Raw genomic sequence first — 11760 nt, forward strand, 5'->3', positions numbered from 1 at the left:
AGTCGTTTTCGGCGTGCAATGCAACGCGAGCAGGACACACGCGGCTTGCTTGACCCTCCTCCCTTGTCACCGTGAGCTGCCACGTGGTGGTGATCGGGCCGGAACGCCGCGCCGTGCTCTCCAGCCCAGCCCAGCCCAGCCCAGCCCAGCCCAGCCGAGTCGGTGATTATTTACGAGCAAATCTCTGCTGTTTCCATTCTGAAGAAGAAGAAGCTGTCCCGTCCCGGATTCTCTGGCTGCCCAAAATGCCCCCGGTGACCTCATGAGACCCGGGGAGTGAACGGGGTTCTCGTCCCGTCTCCGCCCGTCCATCCGCCCCACTCTCACCTCACCTCACCTGGTCCGGTGCTAGCTGCTGCCGTGCTGCTTTCCGCTGCCGCTCGGTTCAAGAACACGGGCGCACGGAGGGTTGAAAAAGGGGGAGGCACCCACGGCATAAACCAAACCAAATCAATCAGTCAGCCGGACTTGCTTGGAGATTGGAGGAGCCAAAAAGAAAGAGCGGAGCTTTTTCTCGGTCAGCATCCAAGGCGCTTCCCCATCCCCTCTGCATTTTCCTTTCGGGGAGACGGAGGAGGGAGAGCGCGGTGACCGGGAGAGCATTGGGCGCGGGCGGGAGATGGGGACGAGGAGGAGGGGCGGCGGAATGCCGGGCGCGGCGCCGCTGCTGCTCCTGGCCTGCTGCTGCTTCTGCGTCTGGCCGCACAACCAAATCTTGGTCGCCGCCACCACCGACGCCACTGACCGTGAGTTATCAGAACCTAGTGCTAACCCCCCTCTCTTGGCTGCTTCCTAGTCTTGTAGTACAGCTCTGGTTGATGGTTTTAGCAAGGGGAAAAGGCGAGGATTTAGGCTGCAATGGGGTCTCCATTCTTCCTCCCCTGTGTTATTCAAGTGCTTCCGCCGCCAGCCAGATGGGGTTTGCTCGTGGGAGCCGCGAACGGGCAGATTCCTTCAGTCTTTATCTTTCGGAGGAAGGGCGACATGATTGGGCCGCTTTCTTATAGCCAAATCTTGGTTTCTCCCGCTCCGACTTTCCCCGCATGTTTCTGCTTATTCGCTTTTGATGCGCTGGATGGATTTGCGCAAGAATGCCTAGATTTGGAATTTGGATCTCCCCTGCACTCCTGCAGTGCCAACAAGATGATGCGTGAATCCGGCAGTTTAGATTAGGCATAGTCCATTATATCACCCCGCCTCCCCCTTTATTTTTGATAGTTTTTGTTGTGAAAATAGGCGACTGGCTGATTTTAGCTTGGTGCTTGTGTTTTTCCCTCCCGCTCCAGCTATTATTAGGTGGTGTGCTAGCACATTTCTTTTATAGCTTTGATGAGTAATTTGAGCAAGTGATTCTTTCTCTTACTCTTTGAATCTTGACATAGTTGTGTAGGGGATAAAGGAGGGATTCTGAACAACAGAATAGCATTGGATGGGGAAAGCTTTGTGATCTTTCAGAAGAAATAATTTTGGTTCAGATTTTCCTCTAAAAAACTGAAGTCGTTTTCTTCCCACCTACCTTCTAGATGTGACGCTTCCTTCTCTGTAATTTTTACATTTAGCTGGATCATGGAAATCGCGGTAGTGGGTCCGATTGGTTTGCTCATCATCACTAGATTAGCTTTCCAGTTCTTGTTTGTGTTCTGTTTACCCCTTTTAGTCATCATGATGTTTGAACATAATCTGTGCATAGATATATATCCTGCTGCTTCAGACTGCAAATGAACCGAGGCTTGTTTAGTGACACGGCCTGTAGTAATTCGTCGCTGTCATTCATGCAGTTACTGCCCTCAACACGCTCTTCACTAGCTTGAATTCTCCGGGGCAGCTCAAAGGCTGGCAAGTGAATGGCGGTGACCCCTGCGGCGAATCATGGCAGGGCATCACTTGCTCAGGATCGTCGGTTACAGCAATGTGAGTCTGATGAAACAAACTTATTTACTAAACCGTGCTCGTTTCTTGCTCCCTCTTAGCATATTTTCCTTTGTTTGATGATGCAGCAAACTGCCAAGCTTGGGGCTGTCTGGGAATTTGGGCTACAATATGAATACCATGAGTTCGTTGGTCGAGATGTGAGCGCCCAAACTTATCTTATGCTCAACCTTGTTTGCTGTGAGAGTCCAGTTGATAACCATCTTAAACAAAACAACACAAATTCATGCAGTGATATGAGCCAAAACAGCCTTGGTGGTGGACAAGCGATACAGTACAATCTCCCCACAGCTAAGCTTGAAAGGCTGTAAGTTCCTCAGATTAAATCACACACTTGATTTATTTTTTCTCAACTGTTGTTGTCTCTAGCTGTTAAAGGATTCTTGTTTTGCAGCAATCTCGCAGGAAACCAGTTTGGTGGACAGATACCTTACTCGATCTTCTCGATGAATAATCTTAAGTATTTGTGGGTATCTTTGCAGCCAGAAGTAATCGTTTGCCTTGGAGTTTGTATCATCTAGTAGGACTAAGTGAAGTTTTTTTGGTGTATGCAGAAATCTTAACCATAACCAGTTACAAGGAAAAATGACCGACGTATTTTCCAACCTTGGTAGCTTGACAACAGTGTGAGTACATTTTTTATGTGAATTATCAGACGTGTCTTAACTTTGTGTTGTAAAATCTCTCTCTCTCTCTCTCTCTCTCTCTCTCTCTCTCTTGTTCATGTTCTAGATGTTTCGATTCTCTTACTATTTTCATGTGCAATGTGATGCAGGGATCTCTCCTTTAATTCTCTTACTGGTGACCTACCAGAAGGTTTAAGTTCACTGTCAAGTGTTAAGACTCTGTAAGAAATAGAGTCACATTCTCTATCCACATAACTATTAGAGTGCCATGCATCTAAGTATCTAACCCTGTCTTGGTACTTCTCAGATATTTGCAGAACAATCAGTTGACCGGTTCTATCAATGTCCTAGCTGATCTTCCCCTTTCTGATCTGTAAGTAACCAACATCAAATTTATCGATGATTTATTTACATATGCATTATCATCTCATATCTTGCTTACCTGTAGGAATGTTGCAAATAATCGCTTCACTGGTTGGATTCCTAGTCAGCTTAAGAAGATAAATAGTCTACAGTGAGTCTCTTGATTACCTAATGTGCAATTGTTAGAGAGGTATATCCTAAACTAATATGGCGCTTATGTGTAGGACTGATGGTAATTCTTGGACTTCGGGACCAGCTCCACCGCCACCGCCATTTACAGCTCCACCTTCAAACCGTCGGAAGAGCCCAGCTAAAAAAGACAGTGGTTCATCATCTTCTGATGGAAAGTCTGGAATAAGTGGCGGAGCTGTAGCGGGCATTGTCATATCTTTGCTGGTCGTTGGAGCAATTATTGCATTTTTTGTGATAAAAAGGAAGCGCAAATCTAAAAGGGAAGAGCACTTTGAACAGCACCAGCCATTCACTTCATTCCCTTCAAACGAAGTTAAAGGTCAGTTAGCTTGACGTTTATCATGTTAGAGAGATGTTTCTTCTAGTTGGCTAATCTTGTGACTGATTGCTTCTACGCTTGCTGCAGACATGAAGCCTTATGAAGAGTCAACCACAATAGATGTGGACTCGTTGGCTTCCCCTGCTTCAGTTGGTCTGAAGCCACCTGCCAAGATTGAACGCAACAAGTCATTCGATGATGATGATGACTTCTCAAGCAAACCTGTCGCAAGGAAAAACAATACAAAACCTATAAAGGCAGTTGTTTATTCAGTTGCAGATCTACAAATAGCAACAGATAGCTTCAGCATGGACAACCTTGTTGGAGAGGGTACTTTTGGACGTGTCTACAGGTCACAGTTCAACGATGGAAAGGTATTATATCTGATCGCTGGTCCTGTATATTTCTGAAAGCACATGAATGTTTTCTTTACTTGTATTCTTAAAGCCTTCGGAAGAGGGGTTATTATTGGATTGCGGTTCTCGGTTTCAAGTAGTCGTGTGGTAACATTTCTGAAATAGGTCCTTGCTGTAACATTTCCTCTATGCATGATCTTCACATTAGTGAAAGGGTGGAAATTGCACTGATCTATGATGGAATTTATGTGTTCCCAAGCATAACGTATTAACATCAGTCTTGTTATGGAGAAGAATGAAGGATCATAGAAGCATCCTGCATAATTTGGATGTTCTTTTGGCGCTTAATGATAACTTCTCCTGATATTGTATTTTTGGCCTTCTTTAAATGTGTCGAGATAGTGAAGAACAGAAGATCGAGCCATTTAAATATATGGCGCTCACTGTTCTTGTTTACTCTGTTCAGGTTTTGGCCGTGAAGAAACTAGATTGTACTGTAATACCATTCCAATCATCTGAAGACTTTGTTGAACTGGTCTCAAACATTTCGATTCTGCACCATCCGAATCTCAATGAGCTTGTGGGCTATTGCATGGAACATGGACAACACTTGCTTGTGTACGATTTCCACAGGAACGGATCACTTCATGATCTACTTCATCTTTCAGATGAATACAGCAAGCCACTTAGCTGGAACTCCCGCATTAAGATCGCACTAGGCTCTGCCCGAGCACTGGAGTAAGTGGCAGTGAACTATATATGTTGATCTGGTTGGTACGATGTTGTGTCTTGTGTGTCCAGATCCAACTGGACAAACTGAGTAACTATTGCTAGCTTCAGAATAGAAAAATACTATTTTGTCATCTTCTAGTTAATGATAGTCAATTAACTAATTAACATGCTTGTCTTGTCCATATCATGCTACCGGAATCTCCCTGAGCTGTAGGTATTTGTTGCAAATGATGTGTGGACTTTTTGATGCATGTCTTCTCTACATGTTTTCCTAGTGTAAGATTTTAGTTTGAAGTAAAACTGACACTTATTTTGGAACTGAGGGAGTAGTATTCACTGAATGCTTGAAGAATAATCTTCAGTTTTTGTTCGTTACATAATCTATCATAGCATTGTATGCTTCTTTCGAAATATCATTTGTAGATACCTTACCATTTCCCACTGTAAATATAATTTGCAGGTATCTTCATGAAGTATGTTCTCCGTCTGTCGTCCATAAGAATTTCAAGTCATCCAACATTCTGCTCGACTCAGAATACAACCCACACGTTTCAGATGCTGGACTTGCAAGCTTTATTCCTGATGCTGAGTTCCAGGTCTGTTCACTGTACTCCAAGACCCATTTTAGAGGATTGCTTGCATAGTTGCATGCTTTTAAAACTCAGTAAACAAATAGCTCTTGGCTTGCTAAGCTACTTGCTACTCCCTCCGTCTCATAATGTGAGACGTTTTTTGACACTAGTGTAGTGTCAAAAAACGTCTTACATTATGGGACGGAGGGAGTATGTATTATAGATCATTTTGATATGTATGAACTATATACAGTTCTAGCTTAGCATTTTACACATTATGGTGCATAATGATTGCCTAACGGCCACCACCAATTAAACCTCTGCAGACTGCGGAACAGAGTGCCGGGTGCACTGCCCCAGAGGTGGACATGACTGGCCAGTACACTATGAAGAGCGATGTCTACAGCTTTGGGGTTGTCATGCTAGAGCTTTTGACGGGACGCAAACCATTTGACAGGTAACTTCTTATCAGCCATGACCAGTTTCTGGCTCGGGCATGTTTACAAATTTAGCAATTTATGATCCGACGAGAAGTGACCGCGTGACTGTTTGCATTGCAGCTCCAAGCCTAGGTCAGAGCAGTCACTCGTGCGGTGGGCGTCTCCCCAGCTCCACGACATCGATGCCCTGGACAGGATGGTGGATCCTGCGCTCAAGGGTCTGTACCCTGCCAAGTCCCTGTCCCGATTCGCCGACGTGCTCGCCTTGTGTGTCCAGGTAGGACTTCACTCAACCATCTCACACAAATTTGTCATACAACGCCAGACATGCATGTGTATGTAAATAACGCCCGAGCCTCGGAACCATTTTTGCAGGCTGAGCCGGAATTCAGGCCACCAATGTCTGAGGTGGTGCAGGCGCTTGTCCGGCTGGTGCAGAGGGCCAACATGACGAAGAAGATGCTCGACGGCGACGCTTCCCGGCGAGGCGATGACCAGGACCAGGATTTCATATGACGCGAGCACAACCCTTCTAATATATCACCCCCTGATATCGCATCCGAGATTATATTTGTTTATTTCTTCTAGCGCCTAGCCTGGCCGAGAGAAGAGTGGAGGAACAGAGCAGAATTGGTGTCCGGTTCTGTCAGTACATATCACACAGGTTTCGCTTGATTTATTATACCTAAGTGTTAGTGTTTGGCTGTGTCATGTCCACAAATCAGCATCTTGGTGTCATCCTCTTAGGACTTATCTACAAGATGCTCCATATAAACATATCCATGGAATCAGGTTTGGTGATTTTCAGGAGAGAAATCACTGTCATCATCAGTGTCAGCGCTGCCTGAATGAGCTGAGAACAAGTAGCATCAGATCATCATTGGGTATTAGTCATGTCATATTATTACTGAACCTGTTCATACCAAATCTGTGCAGCAAGCTAATGATGCACCCTCCCTTGTTTATCTTTAGTAACACACTAGTAGGAATATGTATGTGTTCAGGCCAAAACCATTAGCCGGAGTAGTAACAAAGTTTCAGTAGTTGCAACACATTAGCTCTTTCCTCTCAGCCTGAAGCAGCAGATCATCAAACGGAGTGAGCCGACCGGGCGCGCTTGAGCTTCATCACAGACTGGAGGTGCGCCCTTGGCGAGTGCGTTTCTCCCAGCCTGCCGAGGAAGCAAAAGAAAGGTTACCATACATTTCTTCAGTAACCTGTGCTATGAGGCTTCAGTAACATTGCACTATCCACCGGAGCAAAACCTTGTGATCTCGGCGCGCCGCCTCGCCTGCTCCGCGGTGGCAGAGCGCGGCGTCCGGCTGCTGAGGAGATGGTCAGAGAGCGCCCGCCGCGCCGACAGCGCCGCCCCCCGCCGGCCCTCCTCGCCGTAGTAGTCTCTCCTCCTCCTTGCAAACGCAGCCTGAAGAGAGTGAATCGACAGGTGCAAGGCATGAACGGAGGCAGAGCAAAGCGCGCCGGCCGTACCTTCCGGTCGAACAGCAGGCTCCAGGCGTCGCCGCTGAGGGCGTAGCGGACGGCGACCTTGATGAGGTCGAGCGGGAGGTAGGACGCCAGGCTGTAGAGCCAGATGACGCCGGCCCACCGCCACCCGACGCCGCTGATCGACGCGAAGCCGACGGCCGCGTACACCGCCACCAGGGTCGCCACCAGCTGCGCGGCGGCGAAGGCGCAGACGAGCAGCGCCCCCGGCCGGTCGAGGAAGGAGAGGCCCCGGCTGCGGGTCACGAATATCAGGGCCTGGCTGGTGATGCTCACCTGCAGGTACACCGCCGACGACACCTCCTCGGCGTCGCCCTTCAGAGACCGCACCCCGAAGTGAGACTGCAGTCTCAGAAATCAGAAAGCGTCAGAAGGCTGGAGTGAGACTGCAGTCCAGTAGATGTTGGGTTTCTGCTGTGCTAGCCTCGAAGAATGTGGTTCTGGTGAGCGCCCAGTAGAAGAGCACCGTGACGAGCGCGAGGTAGGTGCCGATGACGACCCCGGTGGCGAATATCTCGTTGAGCTTCCAGCTGTCCGGGCTCCGCGACGGCTTCACCCGGTCCTTGGATATCGCCATGATCGTCCCTGATCAGAGCACACGCCGGCGCGATCGGTATCATTTCGACGGTATGGTTGAAACTTCACATGGTAAGTTCAGAGATGCAACGTCAGTTACCGTCGTTGAGTATGGCTATGATGAGCACCATGAATGGCGGGAAGTCGTACTCCCATATCGACGCCAGAAGAACAAACCCAACCTGCAACCACACAAGTTCATACAGGAAGGAAGATCACTGGAATTTCTACTACCGGATTAATAATCATGCTAGTTGATTTGCTGCTGCATTCTTACCACGATTCGTATGGTGATGCACACGGCATAAATCTGCGGCCAAGCAGGAGAAACCGTCAGATCTTCTGGGTCAGAAACAGAGTTGCGTTCATCAGTGTAGCAGTAGTGGTAGAGGGAACTCGAGACCCACCGTGTAGTTCTTCATGCGCTGGAAGATGGCGCGGCTGGTGAGGACGGCGCAGACGATGACGCCGAGGCCGGGCTCCGTCAGCACGATGTCGGCGGCGGCCCGGGCGGCGTCCGTCGCGTCCGACACCGCGATGCCGATGTCCGCCTTCTTCAGCGCCGGCGCGTCGTTCACGCCGTCGCCCGTCATCCCGCACACGTGCCCCTTGGCCTGCAGGAGCCGCACGATCTCGTGCTTGTGCTCCGGGAACACGCCCGCGAACCCGTCCGCGCTCTCCACCAGCTCCTCCACCGGCATCGCCGCCCCCTCGTCGCCACCATCGCCGCCGCGGCGGCCGAACAGCGCCGCCGAATGGTGCATGTTGGTCCCCGTCCCGAGCCGCCGGCCGGTCTCCTTGGCGATCGCCAGGTGGTCGCCGGTGATCATCTTCACGCACACGCCCAGGTCCAGGGCCCTGCGGATGGTGTCGGCGCTGTCGTGCCGCGGCGGGTCGAACAGCGGCAGCACGCCGCAGAACACCCACGGCCCGCCGTCGCCGTCCCTCGATCTCTCCGGGACCTCCTGATCTCAGGCATCAAGGCGATCCGGCGGAGCGCTTCAGGATTCAGAACCCAGCAGTGTACATTCACCAGCAACTGAACTAGTCTTCAGAATTCAGAATGTGTGTTACTAGGAGTTTTACCTGGTAAGCAACTGCTAGTGAACGGAGGCCCCTCTCGGCGAAGCTGTCGACGACCCGCTGCGCCTTCTCGGCGATGTCGTCCTTGTTGTAGCACAGGTTGAGGATCTATAATAAGATGACCAAAATCAGATCAGATGTTCTGAGTCATGGATAAACACTGTAAATTATCAAGTTCCATGCTGTTAGATGACAGTCATCAGCACTGATGAAATGCAGTGATGAACTTCTTCGATAAGGGAGAGGGAGAACCTGCTCAGGAGCACCTTTGCTGACCCGGAACCAATTGCCGCCAGAATCAATGTATGTTATGGCCGTCCGCTTGTCGACCGGATTGAACGGGAGAAAGTGAACCTCGGTGATGTTTGCGCGCGCCTGAGAAAGAACAGGTAACATTGGTGAACCATTATTAATGTGCAGGCCCAAAGCAAGCGAAGAGATTCAGAAACCTCTTTGGGATCAGAGAGCATATTTATGATGGCCATGTCGATTGCATCTTGGTTATCCACTCTTGATGCTCTTGCAGCCAACAGGATTATCATGTCCCTGTCCATTCCTCCGCTGAAAACCTGTACCACAAGGATGGATCAGCGTGCATGCCAAGTCTTACACTGCTGACAAATATATCTCAGAATTTTCAGGATGAATATACTCTTTCTTTTAAGGTAAGAAAGTACCTCGATTAGGTCTTTGTCAACGGTAAGATGGTTGAGAGTGAGGGTTCCGGTTTTGTCGCAGCAGAGAACATCCATTCCGGCCATTTCCTCAATGGCCGTCATTCTTTTGGTGATGGCACCCTGCAAAGTTCAGAACAAATTCAGTGATATTATAAGTATAAATCGTTTGTTTGTTAACTGAAGAAAGGTGACGGCAATATCCAGACACACCTGCTGAGATAGGCGATGAGAACCTATTGCGAGCGTGACCGACAAAACCGTTGGCATCGCGATCGGTATCCCTCCTATCAGAAGAACAAGCACATTGTTGATCCCCTCCCGGTATGACCGGTGCTGGACCGTGAACATGACGATAACCTCAACGATCACCCCCACCGCAATTGAGCAGATACAGAAGTTGCCTATGCAGGTAAGAACCTGAAATTTCCAGTAGGAAAATTCAGCTCTCACACCACAGACACTTGTCTGCAACTAATGCTTAACACATCTAATCACATTCTGCAGTGATGATGACTCACCTTCTGGAAATGGCCTACAACCTCTGTGGTGTCCACCAAATGGGCCGCCTTCCCGAAGAATGAGCGGATCCCGGTGGCGATGACGACAGCTTCAATCTCACCATGCTTGCAAGTTGAACCAGTGAACACTAGGTCACCGGTCCTTTTAGTTACAGGAAGTGATTCTCCAGTGAGAGCTGACTGCAAGATTGTTAATAAGAAAGAAAGAGGTCACATCGTTTTGACAGAATAATCCAATATCTTTCTTGTAAATGGCATATGCAGTAAATAATTGCCTGATCAATTTTGAGAGGATCCCCCTCGAGTAGCCGCGCATCGGCAGGGACAATGTCACCAAGCCTGATGCTGATGATGTCCCCCGGTACCAGTACAGAGGCATCCAGCTCTTGCCATTGCCCATCTCTAAGAACCTGCAGCCACGCCCATGCATGAACACACCAAGATCAGAGTAAATGAAGGCATGCATCAAGCTCCTACCAACCTTTGTTCTAGGCGCCAAGCGGGCCATGAGCGAAGCCGCGGCATTGCCGGCATTGTTCTCCTCGATGAAGCTGATTGTCGAGTTGATGATGAGAAGGCAGACGATTCCCACGAAGTCCTCCCAGTCAGGACCCTGACTCTGGAGAAAGAAAAGGTGAACATCAAATTAATCTACCACTTCTCTGTTGTTGTTGAAAACACAGAGTACTTTTTTCCCCTGAAACTGCAGAGGTTTTCTTGACTGAACCGGCCACAGAACATAGCATAGCACAGTGCTTGACTTACACCCCCATTTGCCAAGACTAATGCCATGATGGCCGCTGCCTCCATCACCCAGGACAGAGGGTTCCACATGAAGCTGATGAACTTGAGGACCTTGTTCTCCTGCCAGAAACAAAAATGAGGAACTCAGAGGATGTAAAATCTCCCAGGAAGAAAAACAGTGAGCAAGTAGCAAGAGGCGGTGCATTTACGCGCTTCTCCTCCAGTCGGTTTGCGCCGAACAGCTGCAACCGCTCCGCGGCATCCGCCGAGGAGAGACCACATCGAGACGTGCTCAGCTGCTCAAAAACTTCTTCGAGGGCCAGATTCCCCTGCAGACACGCCATTGCCATCAATCACATTTCCACAGAATGAAGTTAATGTGCAGTATATATTTTAACTGAATGTACCAGACTACCAGATCAATGTCTTGGGTGCTGAGACTCTCAAGTCCAAGCAGAGGTTTTCCCAGCCCGTCTTCATCCATGCTTGAGCTCCGAAGGCGGCGGCGCCGAGATCTGCAGTTGGTGATCGGCGGAGCAGAAGTGGATCAGTCGTGAGCAGATCTGCACATTCGTCACGATAAGAAGTTTGGGACTCGCCGGTGAAGAATCTGATGGAATGGAGCTGGCTGCTAGCGTTGGGAAGGTTTACCGTGTGTGGCTCTTGTCGGTGAGGAGTAAAGTGGGAGAGACGAAGTGGGCTGCTATCCCTTTTTCCCGCCATTTGGGAGCATGGCTCGGCCAGCCACAACCACCGTTCAAACTCCCACGGCAGTCAGCCGACGGTCGCGTCAAACCAACCGGTCGAGCAGACAAAACACGGCGATGTCATCTAGGAGTAAGTGTTGTTTTGGTCATTAAATTGCGTGGGCGATGGAGGTGTCACCGAAAACAATCACGCCAAACACGACGCGCAGGTGGTTCAGAGCAAGGATAGCCAGCAAACTGAGTGAATAGCAAAAAACTACCACATTACGGGCCATCGTTCCGAAAAACTACCACTTTTTTTAATTTTCCAAAAAACTACCACAAAAGTGGCTGGCTGTTCCAAAAAAAACAAGTGGCCGAACGATTAAGTTTTAACTGGGGTTATGACATGTGGGGCCCGCCCATCAGGGTTTTGTCGGCCAC

At 49.1% G+C, this 11760-nt stretch overlaps 2 protein-coding genes across 2 annotated transcripts; one reads left to right on the forward strand and one right to left on the reverse strand.

The window, feature by feature from the left end:
- Positions 1 to 203: 203 nt before the first annotated feature.
- On the forward strand, positions 204 to 6494 carry LOC123093414 (protein STRUBBELIG-RECEPTOR FAMILY 6). The gene is made up of 16 exons (XM_044515379.1): positions 204 to 746; positions 1779 to 1911; positions 1998 to 2069; positions 2162 to 2236; positions 2324 to 2395; positions 2484 to 2555; positions 2705 to 2776; positions 2863 to 2928; positions 3004 to 3069; positions 3143 to 3429; positions 3517 to 3803; positions 4252 to 4523; positions 4978 to 5113; positions 5416 to 5546; positions 5650 to 5806; positions 5905 to 6494. Exons 1-16 carry the CDS (start codon positions 620 to 622, stop codon positions 6043 to 6045), a joined length of 2166 nt encoding a protein of 721 aa, XP_044371314.1. The 5' UTR covers positions 204 to 619; the 3' UTR covers positions 6046 to 6494.
- LOC123093415 (ATPase 10, plasma membrane-type-like) lies at positions 6394 to 11287 on the reverse strand. Its single transcript, XM_044515380.1, has 18 exons — positions 11046 to 11287; positions 10840 to 10959; positions 10652 to 10750; positions 10368 to 10505; positions 10162 to 10296; positions 9887 to 10066; positions 9579 to 9785; positions 9369 to 9488; positions 9141 to 9260; positions 8944 to 9066; positions 8695 to 8799; positions 8016 to 8573; positions 7886 to 7918; positions 7709 to 7790; positions 7457 to 7617; positions 7018 to 7374; positions 6795 to 6952; positions 6394 to 6700 (listed from the first exon to the last, which is right to left on the reverse strand). The coding sequence occupies exons 1-18, from the start codon at positions 11112 to 11114 to the stop codon at positions 6619 to 6621; spliced, it is 2847 nt and encodes a 948-aa protein (XP_044371315.1). The 5' UTR covers positions 11115 to 11287; the 3' UTR covers positions 6394 to 6618.
- Between the last annotated feature and the right edge of the window lie 473 nt (positions 11288 to 11760).

Source organism: Triticum aestivum, chromosome 4B (genome assembly GCF_018294505.1).
Source record: "Triticum aestivum cultivar Chinese Spring chromosome 4B, IWGSC CS RefSeq v2.1, whole genome shotgun sequence".
NCBI lineage: Eukaryota > Viridiplantae > Streptophyta > Magnoliopsida > Poales > Poaceae > Triticum > Triticum aestivum.